Below are 23,825 nucleotides of genomic sequence, written 5' to 3'. Positions count from 1 at the left end.
GGTTGCGTTGATTTTGTGATAAGAGTTTTAGATGTATTTACTGATAGAAAATCACGGAACAGCGTACGTTTTGCTACTTTTTAAACAACTCGCAAAAAAAAAATCTGAAAATGAATTTGAAACAAGCCAGGAATGCAAAGAACCTTTCCAGCCCGACCAATTTATTCCAGGCATGTCATGCTGGCACGTTTCAAATGGTAAAGGTTGTTTTAGTGCATGATTACTTTTTTCTTTACTTGTATAACTGACATCTTATCAACTGGGCACAACAAAGTAAAGTTTTGGAGTTTAGGCATTTATTAATTTTAATCATAGAACATCAAGTGCTGTACATTGTTCCCGTTGATAAGTAAACGGTGCATCTCACGTGTATTGAATGCAGTGTCCACCAGGCAGTCCTCTCGTGCCAATATAAACTAAAACGTTTTGTTCATGAAAAATTACCGCATGGGCTCAGGACAGAGCAGTGCCTATAAAACAATACAATCATGACAGATTTCCTCGAACATAGCTTAAATTACCGAAAGAACCAAAGAGTATAGCTTAAATTATATTAACAAAGTAAAGCGCTCTTAGCTTGTGAGGAGGAGCGGAAGGCCTTCTTTAGCCGTCAAGGTGCCTGTGAAAAATACCAGCTCATCGTTTTTCTCCAGGGTAAATAAAATATTCTGATTCTAACTGCAATGCGAATAACGATCGTTACCCCGCAGCGATTTTGAAAGTTACCCACCGTCGTCACCGTCGTCACCGTCGCTATCAGGAGAACGCCGCGGTTTGTCGACCCCGTGAATTCTTGCCATTGTTTTGACCGAGAGATTTTTTTTTTCCACGGCTCAAGAAATAAATCCCGTTGCATAATGAGTTTAATATTTAAAGCTGGTGTGGCTCCCTGTTTTTTTTTACGCGTGTCAGATTAAAATCTGGGCCCGGCGCATAATTTTAGCGATGAACAAAAGCCGTTCTTTCGAGTGCACGCTGCGATCAAATGATGGCGTGATCATCTTGTCTCGTCTTGCGCAGTCTGTGAGCGAAAGTAATTAAATTTCAGCGGAAACAATAGCAGCGGAGCGAACGGAAGAGCCCGGCGCGCGGTCTTGTCTGAAACGAATCTTCAGATACGCATATCGTCTTTGGGGAATGCAGAGAAGCAGGCAGCACAAATTAAAATAGGATTGATAGATTATTTTTTTTGGCACGAAATGTAACAGATTTGCTGAGGAGAGAGGGCCCAAGTGTTGAGTACAGGTTGTTTGTGGATTTTGCACTGGGTGTGTAAACAGTGGGCAGAAATTTCGATTTAAAGCTTTCGTGACTGCAGGGATTCATCTTCTTGGTTCTTTCGGTAAAGTCACGTAGAAGGGAAGTAATAAAATAATAAAAATAAAACATAATAAAACAATTCTCACGACGTTTCGGCCACAACGCAAGCAGCCGTCCTCAGATGAAAACCAGGTCTGTCGAGGCGACAGCGTCTGAAAGAAACAGCACACGTGCTTGGAGCATATATATAAGCTGGGTTGGAAGGGGGGAAAAGGGCGCCTTGACAAAAGAATATGCATATCAAGAGTAATTTAGCATATTTATGGGAAATGCAGGTATGTGATTAGTACTACTTATGACCGTGCATTATGCAGGATTAGCAGCATCAAAGGGAAGGGATATGGGAAATGCAGGTATGTGATTAGTACTACTTATGCCTGTGCATTATGCAGGATTAGCAGCATCAAAGGGAGGGGATATGGGAAATGCAGGTATGTGAATAGTACTACTTATGTCCGTGCATTATGCAGGATTAGCAGCATCAAAGGGAGGGGATAGGGGTAGCATTAATAAAGGGAAGGAGTGTTAATAGTATGTAGCTGCAGTAACTAAAACCACCACGTAAACAACTAAAGTATAAACAACATAGTATCATCAGTATAATAAATATACTCTACAATAAGCTGAGTTACTAACAGTAAGTAATACATTACAATTCTACGTCGTAAAAAATATATAATATGCTTCCATCTAAACATTATTCTCTTACAACACACGAGTCTACACCGTACTATATACTGCCATAGACAAACCCAACATTAAATTATATACTGTATTGCTATAAACCACCCTATACCTTATACATTGTAATATTACACTATGTATTATTCTACCCACCCTAATGTATATCACACTGCTGTATATTGACTATACAATTACAATACTATATATTACTTTGTACATTGTATTAAGCATATAAATATTATACTATTTGTTACTATACACTGTACCATTGACCGTCGTGTGAAAGATACTAAGAGGAAGCAACGAAATATGTCAATGGGAAACTTGCAGCGGAGCAAAGAATCCATTCCCTGCGGAGAATACAATTCCAGTGAGCGGAACGCGGTCTGAAAGTCACCGTAAACGTGAACACACTCAGTTAAGATCCGAAATGGTTTATTACGTCCTTCCAATGATTGCTAAGCCAGAATCCATCTTCTCGGTTGAAATTGTCTCTGTGTTTGTATATGTGGATCGCCTCATGAACGAATCTCTCATGGTAGCCAGATGGCTTGGAGAAGTCAATATCATGTGAGCCCACTGAATTGTAACAGTGATCTGCCACGGCTGAGGTGTTTGTCCTACCGTGTTTCAAGTCTGCTTTATGTTCAAGGATGCGGTCCGAGACATGTCGTTTGGTTTCTCCAATGTAACTGCTACCACAGAGGCAACTTAGTTTGTAGACGCCAGGGTACTGTATGTCTGGAACCACATCTTTTACAGACGGGACCAGATCACGGATTTTATGTACTGTGTTGAATCGGACCTGGATCTTGTGTTTAATCAGGATTTTGGAGATCTTTTTTGAGACCCCAGCAATGTAGGGTAAGGTGATGGTCTTGAAAGGCTCCTCAACAGGATCCTTCTTGATGGTTGGAGTGATGGCTTTGCGGATTTTGTAGTCAGAGTAACCATTAGCCTTAAGAGCTTGGCGTACGTGTTTGAGTTCACTGGCAATGTGTCCCTGGTCGGATATGCATTGGGCTCTATGGTATAGAGTCCCACCACCATCCATCCCAGAAGAATTCCCTCATCAGCAATACAGTATATAATTTTATGTTGGGTTTGTCTATGGCAATATATAGTACGGTGTAGACTCGTGTGATGTAAGAGAATAAAGTTTAGATGGAAGCATATTATATATTTTTACGACGTAGAATTGTAATGTATTACTTACTGTTAGTAACTCAGCTTATTGTAGAGTATATTTAGTATACTGATGATACTATGTAGTTTATACTTTAGTTGTTTACGTGGTGGTTTTAGTTACTGCAGCTACATACTATTAACACTCTTTCCCTTTATTAATGCTACCCCTATCCCCTCCCTTTGATGCTGCTAATCCTGCATAATGCACAGACATAAGTAGTGCTATTCACATACCTGCATTTACCATATCCCCTCCCTTTGATGCTGCTAATCCTGCAGAATGCACGGGCATAAGTAGTACTAATCACATACCTGCATTTCCCATATCCCTTCCCTTTGATGCTGCTAATCCTGCATAATGCACGGTCATAAGTAGTACTAATCACATACCTGCATTTCCCATAAATATGCTAAATTCCTCTTGATATGCATATTTTTTTGTCAAGGCGCCCTTTTCCCCCCTTCCAACCCAGCTTACGTATATATGCTCCAAGCACGTGTGCTGTTTCATTCAGACGCTGTCGCCTCGACAGACCGGGTTTTCACCTAAATGCACCCCGTGTTGTGGATTGTGGGAGACATGCCATGTTATTACACTAGGATATGTGGGGGTTCTTTGGCATCTAACGAAGGTGAACAATTATCCAAAGTGATAACAATATGGTTTCCATGAAGCCCATACTGCTGTGAGATGTCGTGGGTTTTCTGTGGTATTTTACTGCACCAGCAGTTTCATTGGAGGAGTGAATGTGCTCGTCGGTAGAAAAACCTTTCCTAAAATCAGATCGCTCGTGTGGTGTGTTCACGTTTAAATGTACAGCCCCTTGTCATTCTACTGCTGGATGAAGGCCTGACGTTGTGTCGGTCATGGGAGTTGTTTGACCATTCTTCACTGCGCTGGTCAGTGCGGGTTTGTAAAGCAGAGCATCCGAGACTAATTCAGTTATCGATCAGCACTGATGCTAGCTGTGGCAAGAAATCGAACTCGGGGTATACTCTGGGCTCATCGTCCATGAGCCCAGAGTAAATAGCTCGCTCGTCGGTAACCTCCGCGGATGGCGTCAGCTGTTGCGGTTCCAACTTCTTTACGTGGCCGATAATAGTGAACGGCGTGATGACCGTTAGCAACGAGAAGGCTATCAAATAATTCACTCGTTTGAGCTGTGTAAATACATTGGAGGCACTAAAGTTATGCTGCAAGAAAAGTGGTGCCACTTTCTGCTCAGGACTACCACTGAACAAATGCACGTACAGTGGTATCGATTTCTAAATAAAAACCCAGTTATATTCCACCGACAGCCTCGGCGCATCATTGTGAATTGTGATATTCATGTTTGACCTTTCCCCCCTCCCCACCTCTGCCCACCCAACTTCATAAAACAAAACAAAATGCATTCGCAGGTGAGAGATGGCGTTCGTGAAGTGTCGCAGAAAATAGTGTGGAGATTGGAGGTATGGTTTAGGAGAGGTCATGAAGAGAGGATGGATGAATTTTGATTTAAAGCTTTCGTGACTGCAGGGATTCATCTTCTTGGTTCTTTCGGTAAAGTCACGTAGAAGGGAAGTAATAAAATAATAAAAATAATGTTTTATTTTTATTATTTTATTACTTCCCTTCTACGTGACTTTACCGAAAGAACCAAGAAGAAGAGGATGGATGGTTTCTCACTCCGCTTAGACTCTGCTGGCGAGGAGCACGAATGGATTTTAATGGACGGGCCAATTCTCTTCACGGTGACATAGGTACAGCCATAAAACAACAACAGCCGTCCACTCAAGCGAGGCGCCGAGTTAACATTTTAAAATGATCCACAGGGGGAGCGCTGGAGTGAAACGGCCTTGTTTGGTTCCCTGAGCGGCGCGTCATTAGAAGCCAGATGGATATGCAGCCGTCACGACCCTGGTGGTGACAGCGACCCTCTGTGAAGCGTTCCCGGCGCTTCGCGGTGACTCGGCTGCGTCATTCATAGAGGGAGGGGGGGGTGCGGCAGCCACTTATCGACGTGCGATCGTACAACCGAACGAGCGAGCACAGTTTGTTTTCAATCAATGTGACACGAAATGATTTGCGAGCCCTTTGTCAGTCTTCCGTCGGACAAAGGCCTCCCCGTGCTTTGTGTCGTTCATCGGAGTTTGTATGACCATACGTCGCCACGCTGGTCCGTGCGGGTGCCCAGCACCGGTTCGGACGTCGCTCGGCATTGATGTTAGCCGTGCCCGGGAGCGAACTCGGCTCGCTGGGTTCACGGCGCAGTGTGCTAACTACTTTCTACACGGCTCCATCGGCCGTGTTCATTGTTCTGGTGGATGTGTACGAGTGTTAGAAGCCATGAGTCGTTAAATAATTTAGGGCGCCCAACAGGGAACTGGCTGCAGATGGGAGATATTATGTAGGATGAGCGCGTGCGCATATTTGCGTGCGGTTCATTTCTATCGCGGATGTATATGAATATCACGAGCAGGGCTGACATTAAGAGGCATTTAACGGGAATAATATGAAGAGCTTTTCACCGTAATTAATGCATTACGCGAGACTGCCGCGTGCGTTGGCCGCGAGTGTGAATATCCCCTTCGAGGCGGTGTTGCCTGCTGCTACTGCTGCGTGGCCAGACGAATTGCGCCGCGTTTGTCCTCATCGCGTTGCCATCGTCCGGATGCGCGGGAACGCATACACGTGCGTGCGTGCGATCCAACATCAACACCGTTCCGCGTGCGAGATTATCCATGCGCCCGCCACGAGGTCCAACGCTCGCGACCGGCCGCTGCCGCGGCGGCGAACGGCGATCGCGACGTTCGTTTTTGGTGTCTGCAATTTTCGGAAACGCCGACGAAATTAACCCCCCCCCCCCCCACCGGAATTCGCGAATTTCCTCCGCAGGACAGCGACCTGCTCACGTTCAACATCTCGTACCACCGCTCATGGTGGCGGGACTACGGCTCGGCGTGCCCCCCCGCGCCACCCACGGCGCTGCCGGGCCCCTCGGTGGCGGGCGACACGGTGTCTGACGGCTTGACGGGGCCCGTGGCGGTGGGCGTCGTGGAATGTCCGCTCGAGTTCCAGTTCGTCGAGGTCATCCACAGCGCCTGCCAAATTGTGCTCGCGGTACGTCGTCTCCCCCCCCGCCCCCCGCGAATGATGCGGGCGTGTGTGTGTGCGTGTGTGCGTGCGTGTGTGCGTGTGTTCGTGCGTGTGTATGTGTGTACGTGCGTGTGTATGTCTGTGTGTACGTGTGTGCGTGTGTGTGTATGTCCGTGCAGTCGCTATATTGCCATTGTCGTGCTTTTAAACTCTCATTATCAGTGGCAGGGGAGGGAAGACCGGGGAGAATAATTGGCGATTATTGAACAAAGGCATGCTGTGCCTTCTTCTACGAGCGTGAATATCTCGAGAAAGAACAGTCGGATCTCCACGGATTTTTTTTTGTATTCAGAAGTCCTTCGCAGGGGATGTGAAAATGATTGCGGGGTTTTTTGTTTGTTAGGTTAACAACGTACAGACTGCCATCTGCTTCCTTATCGCTCCATTAGTACGAGCTCATTAGGGGGTCTTATTTATTTCGGGCTCGGATGAAGCCCTCCAACCCGCTGGCTGCCGGCGCCGCTTAAAGGGGAAAAAAATGAAGATAAAGGCGTAAGGGCAGGGCAAGAGCAGTTTGTCGTGTCGAGCCTCCGACCATCCCCAACAGCGACCCGGCGTGGAGCCGGGAATGGGAATTATTGCCGGGATTTGGAGGCTCCAATCAACCCCGTGGCTGGCAGCTGCAGCAGCGGCTGCTAGCGGCAGATCCCGTCTTGCCGGTGTAACCCTTGCACAGCAGCGGCAGCCGGAGAATTGGGAGCGCGGGGCATCGGCTGATATCAATGGGAGTGTGTGCACATGGCCGCAGTTTGTATTAAAAAAATCCCTTCTGGATGAACAGAGAAAAAAATATAAATCCAATTTATTAAGAGTGAATGTGAAGTGCAAACACTGGATTTTATTGGGATAAAGGACAGGTTAGCCAGAGAAATCCACGTTACTATACAAAAGGAGGCTGTAAGAAAACTGAAATAGATTTTATTTGCACTTTACACCGATAAGAAATGATCCGGTCCAGTTTTTAAATTAATAATTTACCAATGATCCGTATACGGTCCCTTGAGGCCAAAAAATAAATAAAACAAGGAAACTGAATCTGATCCCTTTCTGTTGACAGAACTTCAAAGTCAAAGCATTTCCTCTACAAGGAATGTCATTAAAATGCGGGGCGCAATAATTTATTACATTTTTTGTGCTTGGCTCGAATCAGAGCTGTGTGGCGTCAGGCGACGATTCCACCTCCGCGGATGCCCGCTCATGACCGCCCCGCAGAGTGTGCAAAGAAAAAAAATATTTTAAAAAAATTGCGCAGCCTATAAATTAAATCCATTACTCATTTTACATTCAGGTGAAACCGTGGCCAAGTTGGGGTGTAACCTTTAGCGTTACCGCGTGTAATGGGACCCTCAGAATGCCAAATCATTTTTTACCGTCACAGGCGAGTGGGGGTTGGAGTCTGCGTGGCTTTCTCGCGATGGTCGCGTCTCAAATCTGTCTGTTAATATTTACACGCCCAAGTGAACGGTCGGGATAATTATTTCCCCCCGCCCCCTCCGGCTTGGCGTTGTTTATTTAGGCGGTGATTTCTGAATGCACCGAGGGCTTCTTGGGTTAATTGGCCATTTTTCATTTGTAGCCAGCTAATTTAATGTCCGCGTCGTTAGAATCCACGCGAGATAGGAATTAGTCGATCTAATGGGAAGCGATTACCAGGGACTGTAATCAGATGGTCACAATTTGCCCGTAATGGTTCCTTAATGGAACGGTAGCGGGCAGAAGCTTTCTTATTTCGCAGGTACACGGGCGAATTGAGCAGAGTCGTTCCGAAGGGGGAAATCTCACTTTGAAATGGTGCAATTGAAACAAATGTCAGTACTTGGCCAATGTTGTGTTTGACAGAGATTAAGGTAATTGTTCACAATGAGGATTACAAGTATGAAATCCCAAACCGAGGGCCCGTTTCAGATTCTAAGTTCGCCTGCACAGGCATGCAAGCGATGTATACGGAAATGTTTCTTTATTAAATATTTAAAACGTGAAGAATTCCACACCCCTGACTCACACTTTTTAACTATTTATAAAGAAGGGAACAAATGTATTTGTGTTTGGTGTTGTTGTTGTTGTTGACATTTAATTGCGATGCGGTGGAAAAGGAAATATTTACCACTGCAAGGTGGTGGGGGGATGGGGGGGAGGCCTTCTGTTGTTTGCCATTCTGATGTGGCGCTCTCTCTCCCGCTTTGCACAGCGTCGAGACAAAGTAGTAAGGAACTCACGTTTTCTTGTTCTCTTTGTACGTGTCGCCAGCTGGTGTGTTTTGTCTGCGCCTGCTATGTCATCAGCGTGTTCACGGAGGAAGAGGACAGCTGTGAGTCCCGCGTGCACATCGCTTCCCCCAACGCGCTCGCTGTTGTTTTTGCAAATGGGTGGAGCACACGAGCGCGCAACGCCGCTTTGTATTTGCCTCGCGCCTCTATGCGACCGTCCACCGCTGCGATATACGGCATCGGCTCGAGAATCAAACGATTACAAAAAAAACTGATGAAACCTAAGGCTGAGTGGGATCAAAATGACATTCAAGCTACATACTTATGACTCATCGTTTTTTTTTAATTTCCCCCCACAATTTCATCCCGATTGGGCCATCCGTTGGGATCTCGAGCAGCAGCGCAACAGTTGACAAGCACGGGCCCCTCTCCTTACCGTGCCAAAACCAAACACCACCGCCTGCAGTACCTGCGTTAATATGCATCACCAAGACTTGTCTTGTTTTGCTTTCTCCCCCTTCACCCCGTGCCATCACCTGGCGAGCGCGATTACCTTGTGTGTGGCTTCACGCCCGTGCCGCGTGTGTCTCCGTGGCCACAGTTGATTTCATCGGTGGATTTGACTCGTACGCGGCGTACCGGGGCTCGCAGAAGATGTCATACCTACAGCTGCAGCCGCTCTATCTGTGAGTATATGCCTGGGCAGCTGGACTGCCGCTCATTATAATGTCTCTGCAGGTGGCCAGGGTAGCCTCGAAATGTTTTACTGAGTCGGCCAATTTAAAGTGAAGCTACCGAATGTCTGGGAGGCTCAACTGGGACATAGGGCGAGCTGGATGCCCCCACCCCACCCACCCTTCTGTAAGCCCCACCCACTTTTACATATCCACGCCCACTCACCCACTCGCCCTTGCTCACTACTCAGGTAGCGCCGCCCTTTATCCTGATGGGGTTGAGCATGAAGCCATAACATGAAGCGAGAAAAACAAACTGGGGGCAAAATCCTAGTTTAAAAAAAAAATCTTCAGGCCACCTGGACAGTTTTGGCCAAACCAGGAGATTTGATAGCCTTACATGTAAAGGTCACGTCGTGATATCGTGATGTCGGAACATTATCGGATACTTACATGGCTTTCGTAAGAAGTACACATTTTTCCAGTTAATTAGCGGAATAAAATATCCAATTACATTCTGCACGTGAGAAGTGGCTCCTTATTTGCAAGTGTGACAGACACGTTTGTGGAGAGGATCATCCACCAAGATCGCAATAGCCCGCTAAAGGCCAACGGGCCTTCTTTGTATGCGAGCCCTGGTTGCTTGCAGGACGGTGATGCCGTGCCGCATATAAAAACCCGCCCACTCGCTTGATTTCATTTTATTCTTTTCGCATCCGAGGTGCGCTGGTTATGAGCCCTGTCCCAGTACCCTCTGGTAATGTGCTGCAGGCACAATGTATCAAATGGCCCCGCGACGTTTCATTTCAAGAACAAAATATATCCCCCGGCACTTTCCACCAGTCGGCCACTGTGTGCGCTGGTTCAACGCCAAGGCGGGTGCCTCCCTTGGGAGGAGACGCACGGGCCTCGTGGGCCAACTTCCTTTGCACCACGCAAAACAAGAGTGCGCTGTTGACCCCTGCGGCTTAGGTTCCATTCCCAGCAGTGGCAAACGTCGGTGGTGAGTGATGTGTGAACCGGTCCTGGGCTCACCCCTTCATCAACTTGCATTGGCCAGTCAGGTGATATTTGGTCAAACAAACCCCATGACCAACACTGTGGGGAGGCCTTCATCTAGTCGTGGATCGACAGAGGTTAAATTACTTTAAAACAATATTAAATTACTTTAAACTATAATGCTTCGATTAATTTCCTGGATTATTTTATGAAAGTGAAATGGTTAAGTATTGTTAAAAAAAAGTTAAAATGCTCAAATGAGCGTAGGGGTAGCGTTGCTCTTTTCTTATGGCACTGAACGAGTGGTGGAAATTCCACATTCCCGTGGCAGGGACCAGTCTATCCAAAGGATGATCACTGTTGACTTCCCACAAAGTGGTACTTAATTTACAAACTCTCGAGGGACGAGAGGCTGAATCTATCCCTGAGTACAATTAGAATTTGCAGGCTTTGGGTGATGCATGAAGCACACCTGGCCAACTGAGTAAAGTATGCGGTGAATTCCACACTCTAATTAATTGACCCACAGGTCAGGGTTTAACTATTTTCCACGAACCGGCATCAGCGTAAATTGTGCTCATGTCATGATAACCTTAAAGGTCCCGGACGGCGTGAAAGCATGAGGCAGCGCCATATGCTGACCATTAACAATAGGAACACAAATGGAAGTCAACAACGTTTACTCAATCAAAAAATTACACAGAGCAGAGTCTGGTGGATACAGTTCTGCACGTGTGTGCGCGCACGTGTGTGAATGTGTGTGTACGTGTGCCTATGGGGAGTGGTAGTGTAGCGGTTAGCGCGCTGCGCTACGAACCCGGCTTCCAGAGTTCAATTCCCACTTACAGTCAACACCAGCGATGGTTATCTGAACCGGCCCTGGGCCACCCCTAGGTCGATTCAGCCTTAAATGTGATCCTAGTGCGGTGTGTAAACATCGCCACTTGGAAGACAAAGACGGCCTGGCGTGGTGCTGGCCACCCACCCCCTCATATGCCGTGCTGGCCTTCATAGGTGCCCGCTAGCAGCACTTGCCCCAAAAGTGTATTAAGGCTACACGGGGGATCTTTGTCTTGTTGCGTGCGTGTGTCGACCTGCAGGCCTAAATAGGCATCTGCGGAGACCTCTGGGTTCTCCTTCCGCGGCGCTGGCTCGGCATGGGGGAGGAGAGGGGTCACAGCGGGAGGTCACAGCGGGGGCCCACGACCAACCTCGCCCGGCGAAGAGCGACACAAAGCGGCACGGCGCGGTGCGCGCGGGCGGCTCCGAAGTCGTCACTCCTCAAGCCGTCCGAGGCGGGCGGTGGGGCGCTCGCTTGCTCGCTCCTCCCCGCCGGTGGTCACCCGGCCGCCGTCACCCTCCTCGCGCTCCCAGGCCTCGCGCCGTTGTGATGTCCACGACACAGGAATTGTAATTTGCATGTCACAAAAAGAAAGTGTCACCTGCGAGTTCAAGTCCTTGTTGGTGTTGTTTTTAACGATAATTTTTTTTTGGGGGGAGGGGGTGGTGGTGGTGGGTTTGTTCTCTGACCTATTTGGCAAAAAAAAATGCCTTTGAGAAGTATGGCAATAAATCTGTGCTCAGCTTCAATCGTGTCCCACTTTAATTAGCTCTTCTTTTAATGAAGATCCTGACACGAATGCCATGTGCTCGCTACCTGTGGTGGTGCCTCTGCTGTCTCTCGTCCCACAGAGGCTCGTGTTGTGAGTCACCCTCAGTGGGGAATTTCTACATTCCACAGCTCGCTGTGGAGAGAGTTAAATGAAGATGAATGGGATCATCTTTCTACCTCTGTATATTTTCCAGTCTTGATTTAACTCTACTTCACCACTGGGAAAGGATCGCAGTATAATTGAACGGCAGTGCTGTCATTGACCGGAAGATTCTCTCACGTAGTCCACAGAGATCCCACGTTGTCATCGGCCTCCAGCCGTGGTGCGCAACGATTCAATCCACCTTTGTATCTGGCTCGTTCGTCCGTCGCTCGGCGCTATCCGATCTCTTCTGCCGCCACAGCCATATTTTACGACTAAGCTGCGGTGTTTTTTTGTTGTTGTTGTTGTCAAACCCTTTAATTGCATTGGCACGTGTGAATATTTCTTTAATTTCCTGACCACGAACTGGAATTGTGCCCGAGCGCGCGCCGTTGGTCCCTCGAGTGATCCGATTGGTGGAACTGTGACGTCTCAACGAACCCCAGAATGCCATTGCAATGAACAAATTGAGCAGCAGCCCCCCCCCCCCCTGCACTCCGCCACTTGCGTGTGGGCTGAGCGCAGCGTTTGGGGGCGATGTATAATTCATTATTTTTTTCACACGGATGTTTCGCTCCGACCACCAGAGCATTTCTAATTTCACAGCGCGGAGTGCATCGTCGTAATTTCACAGTGGAGCTGCGGCGGCGATTCACTATGCATACATATGTGAATACATCACCCTCGCGAGAAGTCAAACACTTGTAAATTCAGAGATGAGAGAGATTTAAAAGGACTCATGGATCAGTGGCCATGTTGAAATGTGCTTCTATTGCTGATTCATTCACTGCCAGATTTCTTAAATGGGAAATTAACAGAGAAAAAAGGGCCATTTCTGGCATGCAATCGTATTCACTGCTGGGTTGCATGTCCATGCTCTCAGCAAAGCTCAAGAGAAACTCGTCGCGCAGCAGTTTTTTGCTGTGTGGCTGGAGTTGTGTTAAATACAGCGGCTTGCAATGAAGATACTGGGGTGTGCTGGAGATAGAAACGTGCGTTTGTCTATTACCGCACTCTGTGTACATTCCGCACATGTAAACTCGGCGCGTCGTACGTCAAATACCGGCTACTTGTCCTACCCGTTGCAAATATGTAATAACAGCCTACTGTGACAAAATAACTAATCGTACATTTTTGTATTGCTCACGCCTTCATGGCAAATCTGATTAGAGTGTGACTAAAAACGTTTTTATGGCGTATGGAAGCAGTATTGTGCATATGGATCTGTCATTAACGTATACATAATGGAGAAGTGGGGGGCTGTTGACGTATAACCACTTTAGTTGGTTGACCTTTTTTAACTCGGATGTAGATATATACATGTGTTATTGGACGTTTTGCTGATTTTACACGTTCGTTCTTATGGTGTATTTTTGGTCGCGCAATATCAGCGATGAATTCCGTGGCGCGGCGTTGTCCCTGTAATTTGACAGCATAGCGGAACCCCCATTGCCTTAGGCCCAGTTACCGTCTGCTTCAGGATCATCCGTGCGGTTGTCACCATGAGCCCAGTTCATGAGTCTTGTTTCGGCGACAAAAATTGCCCGACGATTATTTTGTCCCTGGAAATGTTTCAACATGTTGCGGTTATTTTTTTCTTTACTCCTCCTCCTCCTCCTTGCATCGATGTGATTGCAATGCGCTGTTATGAATACATTTTAAAAAGTCGAGGTTTTTTTTGTATTGAAGTGCATCGTCGTGCCGAGACGGACGTGGCGCAGTTTGCGAAGTTGCGACGCGCGCCGTGGCGCACGCTGCCCACTTGCAGCCACTATAAATACAGATAATGATTCTGAATAAAAGCGTTTGTTACAGCCTCCGCAGTTCGGCTGCATTCTTCCGTCCCCGCTGAGCCACCGAGACGCATTGCTTTTCTGTGCACCGTGCCTTCATCAACGCACAGTGACCATCGCGGTGAAAATGGTCAAACAACCTCCAGAGCCCAGCCACCAGGGGACTTACACGAGAGAGCTGTACCTGTACAGTGCAGGCCACACGACATTCACTGAACAGAATCTCTTTCCCATCTCAATGGCAGCATTTGCAAAAAAATCTACGGAATTACTTCGCACTTCCTGTGATTGCAAGAGTGGTTTTTGAATTAACTAAATTATGTGATGGTATGATGGTTTACATTTTTTTATCTGAATTCGGTGACGTCAATGTGTGACCTCTGGGGTCAGTAAATAACCTATTTTGGGCCAATTTTAAATAATTTGTCTCTCGGCCAACTGCTTCCCACTCAGCGCTGCACTCGGAGACGAAGCCGCAACAACATCCACGGGAAAGGAGCCAAAACAAAACATCAAACAACACTGCCGGTGGAGGGCTTTAGAGAAACGCATTTCGACATAAACACTCCCCCTCGAAATGATAATAATAATCATAAAACAAAAACAGAACAATGATGTCAAAAGTTCTCCTCGCCATCCTATTGCAACGTGCTTCAAGGGGGAGCGATGAGAAAATACCTCATTGTTAGCTACGAACCTCACGACCTGGGTTCGATTCCTGGCCACGGCTAACATCAGCGGTGATAGGTTCCTGATCTCACCCTTGACTGATCCGCACTGACCACAGTGCGGTGAAGGACGGTCAAATGGCCCCCATGACCGCGACGGCGTGGGGAGGCCTTCATCGAGCAGTGAATTGGCAAAGGGTTGTGAATTATTATTATGATGCTCAAGTGAGCTATCGACTGCTCCCACAATATGCGTTGTGTACGCTTTGTGAAATGCGGACTGGGATATTAGTTTTTGATTGCAGATTGCTTCCCTGCTGTACCGTGATCTTGACATAATTTGGCTTTCATCCTCCATATCCTGGGAGTAGGAGATCAAAGGGCTGCCCAGGTTGGAACTCTTGCAAAGTTGAAATTTATGTAAATGAGGCCGGGCGGGATGCTAGCTAAGTGGATGTGTGTAGTGCAGATGGGGGCGGTCGTGGGTGGTTACGAGAACACTGCAGGCAGGGCTCGATTGAAGACCACTCGCCTTGTTTCACAAGCACCGTGTGTCGCACACGGACGGAGGCCTGCCGCGATAAGACGGCGACACCCTGCGCCTCCACCGTTTGCCTTCCCGCACCTGATGAACGGAACGCGTCCGAGAGGACGTCCACCTGAGTGATGGAGTTTGATGCACGGGTGCCGGGAGGATTCCTGACATCGCAGGATCGTGAGAGGTGGCGGCGGCTGCAGCTTGGGGCCAACTTCATCCAGCAGTGGATTGACCACGGCTGGTGAAGATGGCCGATCACGGTCAACAGTCGCCGATGTTGGGATGTAGAGGTGGCGCAGCGCATGCTTAGAGCACCACGTGCTGAACCCGGTGACTTGTTGATGATTCCCAGCCACAGCTGACATTGTTGGCGAGCGATAACTGGGCCGTTCATGGGCTCCCCCCCTCCTTTAACAACCTGAAATGACAAAAGTGGTGAGGTATGATCACAAACCTCCATGGCCAACACAGTGGGCTGACAAGGACCTTAAAGTTGCTATTAGAATTTGGACACAATTTCTATCCATCTGTAATATCTCCAATAATGGCGGGAGACGAGTTGACGGGGCAGCACTCTTTATTCACAACGGTTGCACACGTAACAGTCCCAACCGAGATAACACCTATGGCACACGTGCCTGACTCGGCCACGCACTCCGTCTTCCCCGTGGGGTACGCGCACCTAACTCTGCCTCGACTCAGGCTCTCCGGCTACGCTCTCCCCACGGGGAGCTATCAGACCCCTACGCGCACTCGGCTCGGGCCGCACTCAGTCTCTCCCGTAGGGTACGCGTGCCTATCTCTGCCTTGACTCAGGATCTCCGGCTACGCTCTCCCCACGGGGAGCTATCAGACCCCTCTTGTCAGACTACGGGTCTCGACCACTGGGCTACACAGCCCGAGCCCTTACAAGGGCGTCGGACCGTGAATCCCAAGGCCTCGCCTCTGAGCCTCTCAGAACCCCGGCCCTTACAAGGGCAGCGGGGCTAGGGGTCCCAGGGCCTATCTCTTCCTCCGTCTTCTGTCTTCACCGGTTACCAACTCCCCGAGTGCCCGCGCGCATCGCCTTACATAGCCCTCCGCTCCCGAGGGGGCGGAGCCTATGCGGACCGCGATGTGAGCACCCACTCGATGTAACCAATCACCACGCGCTGCCTCACGATCCCTCCTGCCAGCGCGTATCACCACTACACATCCATGTAATTGATTACAATGTCTAGCAGATTCATATAGGCAGAGGGAACTGTGAGATGCAATCGCATGTAAGCACCCGTTGAGTGGTAAATCCTTACGAGTCGGACATCAATTATATGCACATTTTCAACCGAAGCAGAGCGCGTCACTTGTCTCGCTCAGCATATCCGCGGCCGTGCAGACGTCACAATGCGCGCGGTGAGAGCGATCCGGTCTCGAGTAAAAGTCACGCGCGCAAAATAATAACCATCGAGGCGGTGCCTCAGCAGCAGTTCACAGCCCTAGGCCACCCGAGACAATACCACATTCCTAAGGCAGGTGGGCGAGTCTTTCCATCGAATAACGGCTGTCAGCGGTGGCCATGAACGTGTGCGTTGTTTATTGTTTGTTTTGTGCGTGCTCGAATACCAGCAGTGTTGCACGTGTGGTGGTGATGGTGATGCGTGTTGCTGCTGTTACTGCGCACACACATACACAGTGTATCTGCGTGTACTGCCGTGTGTGCTAGGGGAGAGCGTTTCACCCCGCCCCCCACCCCCCGTGACGCTCCCCAACCCCCGTCTCTCTGTCCGCGTCACCTGCTAATTGGCGCGTGCCGCCTGCTAAGGATGGCAATGTTCCTGGCAGCACTTCCCTATCCCATCCCGGCGCGTTCCTCATTGCCGCTGTCAGCCGCACAGGCAGAAACCTGTGCGCTCGAGGGTAGGGGGTGGAGGAGTTGGGGGGGGCAGGAGGGGGGGCTCAGTGGCTTGTGGCTAAAGGAGCCCCTAGGGATTCCAAAGAAATGGATTAAGCCATTGATGAGGCATTCAACAAAAGCCTTAAAGAGCCTCATTGGAGACTCTCTTACTAAATGAGCTCAGTGTTTCAACCGAGTGAAGCAATGATGCCGATACAGGCGCTCCTAATTAATTAATCACATACGCTGATGCAAAAATAAACTTCAGTACGTATACTGTGCACAGAATAACCGCCATTGAATTATTTTCCAAAACAATTCATCATAATTACCAGCCATGATCCATCCACTGCTGGATGAATGACCCTGTTAATGTCTACTAAACACGATGTGATTGTATTTTTTAAACGCGATGGCTTTCATATATCACGAAGGAACAGAGAAGGCAGGGGCAGCATGGATGGGCGATGCGCAGATATTCGGCACGCACAGCACACGCGACAGCTATTTCAGAAGATATTTGGGTTACAAATTATCACGACGATTGCGTGGTACGGTCGGAGTTCCAGGAACATATTTCACAAAATAAAAGATCGAGCAAAAAGGGCCGGCAGGAATGTGCTGCGTGCGTATAGGATGGCGTGGTTAGCAGCTCTCAATCACGCACTATCCTTGTGCAACGTCTCCCAATTATGCGAGTGCGGTACCGATAAGCGGATCGCCTTGCATGCTCTCCGTCCGGGGCGACGGAGAGCTTTACGCCTCGAGCTCAACAAGGCGCGGCCCTGCAAGCCCTCGCTCGGGCCACTGCTGGCGGAAGAACCTTCGGAGGGTGCTCGCTCCACTCTTCCACCTTGCGCAGACCTTCTGGATGAGGTGGGCGTTACTCACCCACACTTTACCCCACCACACGCGGACTGCCGATCGACGAAACTGTGTGGTGGTGTCCACGTACGCGTAGCGCTGGGTGGCCAGAGGGGGTTGGAGGGAAGGATTTGAGTTAGAAACTTGCGCTATTGGTGCAGCTGCCGTGCTGGAAGATGAGATCGAGCCGGTAACCTCTGGACCAGAGCTGGATCTACAAATACAAAGACGCCCGACCCCCTGTTTCGCCTTGAACAGACTGTTGGGACAAGTGTTGTTAGCGATCACCTCTTGAAGGCCGGTGGAGCACGCGAGGGGGTGGGTGGCCAGCATCACACCCGGCCGTCTTCGTCTCTCTCCCCAAGCGCTAATGTTTACCGGACCATGAGGTAGTCGTTTATAAAGGCTGAGTCGACCTAGGGGAGGTCCAGGGCGGGTTCAAATAATTCGCCACCGTTATCGGTCGTGAGCAGGAATCGAATACACACATAGACATACATACGCAACACAACTCAAAAACCCTCGCTGCCTGATGTCGGTTGGGAAAATGGAGGGTCACATTAACACTGGGCCAAAAACAGCAATTAATCAAGGTAGCATTGATTATATTGCTGATAGTGAAACGATAATTATCTTTTTTCTTTTCCTCCGCGGGTCCCTCTGGATTTATGGGCCCTGGGCAAATGTTCTGCTTGCCTCCCCCCCTAAAAAAAAAATCTGATCCTGGGAGTCTAGGAAGGATCTTCACTATCGCGTGAGCATTCAGCCCCTTGGGGAGAAATTTCAGGGATGTCGATCGGTCAGATCAACTGATAGCTCTCGTTTTGGGTTGTGTTTTGGCTGTGAAAGCAAAATGCGGAATTAGAGACAGATTTCCTCAAATGGATACTTACCGCTCGTCGACTGAGCTGCGCCAAGAAATGGGCTATGAATGGTTTTCACAATAGATATAAATAAATAACTTGAGAAGACACAATGCGTCTGCACGGAAAAACACGAAAGCCCAGAGTGCACATCATCATTAGTGGATCATTGTAGCTTTTCTGAGACAAAGAGGGATGACTGTGACGATGGCGAGAGTGGTTTGTGCTGTAGACTGCGTCCCACTTGCTTCCCGTCATCACCTGGGAAGCATCGACTCTGTGGTTCCTTGCTCACGAGAGCAATGATGCAGTGCTCATTTCCGACTTACATCCCTGAGCCATCGCTGTTAATTCCACGTTGCCATGGCAGGGGTCAACCGTCGTTGACTTTTCCAAAAAGTGCTACCTATTGTATCGACCCTAGGGGGATGATGGGTTGAGTCAACCCCCAACCAAGATTTGAACTCGGCGACCTTCTGATTGTGAGCCGCACATTCTACCGCCTAGCCACCCGGCCAGGTGCATTGTCCAATCATGGAATGAAATGCAATACCTCATATAAGCATCTCACAAAAACACGTGGACAAAACGATAACCTGCATTCATGTGTAGTGTCGTTGGTATGAGTACAGCTGTGTAGAGACAGTACCGTGTAGGTGGTACTGTAGGGGCGGAGCCTCTCCCCGGACACCGGATGGGCATACCAGGGGAGGCTGGATAAACAAGAAGGGGCACGTGACTGGAGGTGGTGTGGACGGGGGTTGCCAGGGTTGAGGAACACGTGAGGTGGGCCCCGGGGGGGGGGGGGGGACCGGGGTCGATGTTGCTGGAAGAAACCTTCGTCGTCGGCGGGTCTTCGGGTGTCCGGGTCTCCGGGTATCGCGCACGCACGTGGACCAGGCAACGCGTTGGCTGACCTGGTCCGGTTTGTAGTTGCCCATCCAGAATGTAAATATCCATCTACTCCAAGTGTATACAGCTAAGTGTAGGAACGGTGGGTTACCAACTTGTGTTGTTATTCCGTTCAGGGTTACGTGATGTTAGTTAATAAACCGTGTTGCCTCCAAGTTCTAGTGTGCGCCTGATTGGACCCACTACACATGTGCAGTGACACAGCGCTGACTGCTGTACAGCAGCTGCAACTGCAGGTAGACACTTGGCGCACACGCCGTTGAGCATATCCACGGGTGTGCCGGCAGGGCGGAGGAATTGGGGCAATGGTCACGGTAGACCTCGTGGGGAGGCCCCTGGAACCCTCTGGTGGGTTCGAGAGGAGAGGCACGGCTAGGGCGGAGCCAAGCGTGGCTAGGGTGGAGCCAAGCCGCGCCGAGGGGAATAAAAGCAGCGTAGAGCGCGAGCTCCGGGCTGCTGATTCTGGGAGTGGACTCGTCTTGTCGTCGCTGCCGTCGTCGCCCTCGTCGCCAGACAGTAGTTGGCTGTCTCGGTCGACGCCGTCGGTGCAACGCGGACAGGGTCGTGTCTGGGCCGGGTCGTGCGGCAGCGTGGTCGTGAGAGAGAGAGGGGGGGCCGGAGTTGGTGGCGTGAACGAGAGATAATAAAGAGAAGGACGGTGGCCCCTGCGACTACCTCGCCTCCGGCTGAGTTTGTGTGCGCCGCACGCCACCCGCACACACACAGAAGCCTACGACACTACACATGTATAATATCTAAATTAACATTACGCATATTGATAATCATCGCAATTTTAATTGTTGTTCCAGCATGATTTCAAACATTTGGATTTTGACAATACCGTATGGATCTCAGGTACTACTCGTGGTAGTCAGTCTGGTATCACAAACGAAATTGGGAGTACTCAATAAACAGGACTGCTCACGTTTCAAGGGTACCTGACAAAGCCTTATTTCATGTTGTAAGCATCGTGCCAGATATGGCCTCCTGTGGTTTTATTAGAATGTACTCAGTGGCCTCTACACCTTCACCATTCAACCGAAGCCCCACTGACCATCACACATTGAGGTTACATGTCTGTTTATAATTCAAGGATAATCATTTGCAGCCTGTCACTCCGATGCTGGATGAAGACCTCGACATGCCGAGTTGTTGGGATTTTGTATTTACTATATCTCACCACAATGGTCAGTGAGGGTTGACGAAGGGAGGGCTAGGACTGGTTCAGATATCACTCGCCAATAATGTTAGCCATAGCTAGGATTCAAACTCAGGTTAACGGGTTCTTAGAAAAGTAAGCTAACCACCGTGCTACCGCTCCCCTCTTGGGGAGTAAACGCCCTGGGACATGTAAACATCTTCTCAGGTACTTGATCGAGTATATCTGTCAATACAAAACAGTTGTCTGTTGCCATGAACACATCATCATCAAGACGTGCATAAAGTGTCTTTACCTTGTTTAATGCTGAACGCCACTTCGTTGGCCCACAACTGGCCAGACCTTATATAAATGGCACTCGCTGACCCAGAACTCAGTGACGTAAATGACCACCTACGACGTGGCAGTGTTATCTTCACGCAGCCTGAAGTGGACATGCACAAGCACCTGCGTATCGCGCGAAAGCGTCTGATATTCACTCTTGGGCTGAACCAACATAAATTCATCATCGGCTTGTTTTTTATGAGGCCAGACTGCAAGCTCCAATTATTATAGAACATGGTTTTTTTTCCCGCCAAAAAATTATACGGAGGGCTTCGCAGCTTCTAACCCTCCCTTAACCCACCCACCCACAACTCTCCTCACCTCGCGCTGCCCCCTGACCCCACCACTCCTATTAACACATCATGTGAAATGAAGCAATGCCTGATAAATGAGATTATGTGTCCGATAGAAATTAGCTTACTATATGTGTGCAATGGTTTTGTTTTGCCCGTGAGAAAAACACAACGCTTAATTGTATTGCCAGCATGCTCTATTTCACACGTGCTTCAGTTCCTCTGAATGCGCAGTGAAATCATTTATATCTGTGGCCCTGTTACCCATGACTCCAGGATCCCGATCGATCTGTGAAAAATCCCGTTATCCGTGGATGGAGCCTTCCTATTCGCATGTTCGGGATAAGAGGAGTGATCCAGAAGCGGCAGCTTATTAATCATATTGTCCACATTCATCTGCACACAAGTGAACCTGGTGACCTGATTTCTATTCCCAGCCACGGGAAACATCAGCCGATCCTGAGCCACCCCCTCATCCCCCCCCTCACCAACACACTCACCAACATGGAGAAGTATGGTCGAACAACCCCTATAACTGACATGGCGTGGGGAGGGCCTCATCCAGCAACGGATTGGGATCTACAGATGAAATGCGCCTTACAACTGTAAATTACTATCATTACACGATGTAACACGATTTTTGTTCCTGGGTAGTAAGTGTTATTTTCTAATTGCTTATGCCTAAAAAGTATAGAAAATGGCTATTATTCCCCACACACTTGGCTTTTGTGACCAGGACTTTGTGTGAAGGAATGATACAAATGCACACCACGTTTTCTCATTGACAATAGGTACATTTCAAAATATCACTGTCCTGGTCACAAAATAAAAGTTTGTGGGGAATAATAGCCATTTTTTGTACTTTTGAGGCATAAGCAATTAGGAAATAACACTTACTACCCAGGAACAAAAAGATATGGATTTGCTACACAGTTAATTATTATTAAAATGGAACTGTTGTTACTATATACTGTGTGCATATTTGTGTATTTACATGCAGGTCTGCTCTCTTATCCCGAGTATATTTTTACTTCTGTTTATGTTAAGGACTGATTTTCGACAATTAATGAAAATTATTACGGTTGTCGCTTGGTTACCTGTAAATACCGTATTCACCCGAATATCCATCCGTCTCTTCGCCGACTGGATGTCACCCAGTAATGGTGGACGATTCTCCCTATTGTAATAATTCGCGTTCATCCCAAGATAACAATGCGAGGTTATGTTCACGAATAATATGATCGACCACCAGTGACCCCCGTATGAATGTGGCTAATCGGAGTTTCACTGGACCAGACAGTACTAATGTAGTAAGTACTCAGGAGGCTTGACGACGGGATCGGAGGCACACTTATTTATTAACACAACTTGTATACAGTTAGCGAGTATACACAGGACCTAAGGGGTAACGTCCCCTTACTCGGCTAACAGGGAGACACAACATCTAAGCCCCGCTAACCTAAGCCCAAGTCCTCCACTAGGGAGCTAAGGGAGGCTACCTGTCCCAGCCCTGGTCAAGCTGGGATCCGGCCCCCTGAGTCCCCAGACCTGCTCGTCAGTCTGGGTTCTCGGGGCCACGCCACCGGCTTGCCCTGGTCAGCCCTTACAAGGACAGTGAGCCAGGGAAGCTCCGGGGCCTATTCTAGCTGGTCTTCCGTCTTCGCTGGTTAAAGCTGATACTCGACCTCGAGCCCTCCGGCTCACCACCTTTTATAGTACTCGGCCCCCCGGGAGGGGCCCGTGGGGGATGCAGGTGCGGACGTCGGTGCGAGCACCTCCTATGTGTACGGCCCTAACCACGCCCCTTGTGTTTGTTGGCCATCCGCTCCCATACACAATTACACCTCTACACTAATATCGAGTCATCGTCACATAAGCATTAACATGCGACTACTCACGTGGTAAATGTGTACCAAATGCCGCTGCCGTGTTAACACTGCATATTAGTGCCAATAACAACACACAGATCCCTGTGATTGACAAGCCACTCGTTCTCGTGTGCTGCTCTCAGAGTGCGGATCTCCCATCCCCCCTCAGCCGTTCGTGCTCTCAACTCCCTGCCCCTGATTCAAGTCCAGACTCGAGACATCCTGGTTGTCTCTGCCGATAAAACCGATTGCTGCTCCCTCTGTAAATAAAAAAACAGTCCTACTGGTTCTACACAGTATATTGAGATGCGGTCACATTTATATGCGCGAAAAAAATTCCTAACTGTATTTTATTGCATTGTCAGTGCATCTAAGACACGATAGAAAACCCGGTGAGCGGTGTGATCGTTAAATGACCGTTGTAAATATGGATTTCTACCGAGCTCAATGCTGAAGTGCACAGGAATTCATAAGCGAGTGAACTGCCAATTGATTTCAAAACAGTTATACAGATTGATTCCAAGCGATTAGAGTCAATTGTAATTGTGTGGCTTTGTGCGTCACGCGTCTCTCCGTCGTGGCGAAACTGCGTGTTAGGATTTGATTGCTGCCCATCAGCTGGCCATCGGCAGCAAAGCCACTTGAAATTGATTGTAATAATTTGGCATCGACCGGGGAGCGCATTTGGGAAAAATTCCACGCTAT

The 23,825-nt window shown here is 48.7% G+C and overlaps 1 protein-coding gene across 3 annotated transcripts in view; it reads left to right on the top strand.

Moving 5' to 3' along the window:
- Positions 1 to 11,709, top strand: part of LOC144932778 (sodium/potassium-transporting ATPase subunit beta-1-interacting protein 3-like) — a 168,967-nt gene extending 157,258 nt beyond the window's left edge. For all 3 annotated transcript variants that reach the window (XM_078857224.1, XM_078857225.1, XM_078857226.1), the window contains 4 exons: positions 6,071 to 6,295; positions 8,579 to 8,639; positions 9,140 to 9,224; positions 11,312 to 11,709. In XM_078857224.1, the coding sequence (XP_078713350.1) occupies positions 6,071 to 6,295; positions 8,579 to 8,639; positions 9,140 to 9,224; positions 11,312 to 11,321 (381 nt within the window). In that variant the 3' untranslated portion in view covers positions 11,322 to 11,709. The remainder of the gene's footprint in view (positions 1 to 6,070; positions 6,296 to 8,578; positions 8,640 to 9,139; positions 9,225 to 11,311) is intronic.
- The last annotated feature ends 12,116 nt before the right edge of the window (positions 11,710 to 23,825 follow it).

Source organism: Lampetra fluviatilis, chromosome 5 (genome assembly GCF_964198595.1).
Source record: "Lampetra fluviatilis chromosome 5, kcLamFluv1.1, whole genome shotgun sequence".
In the NCBI taxonomy this organism is placed as follows: Eukaryota; Metazoa; Chordata; class Hyperoartia; order Petromyzontiformes; family Petromyzontidae; genus Lampetra; species Lampetra fluviatilis.
The sequence above is the reverse complement of the archived record's forward strand: the minus strand, read 5'-3'. Positions and strand labels throughout refer to the sequence as shown.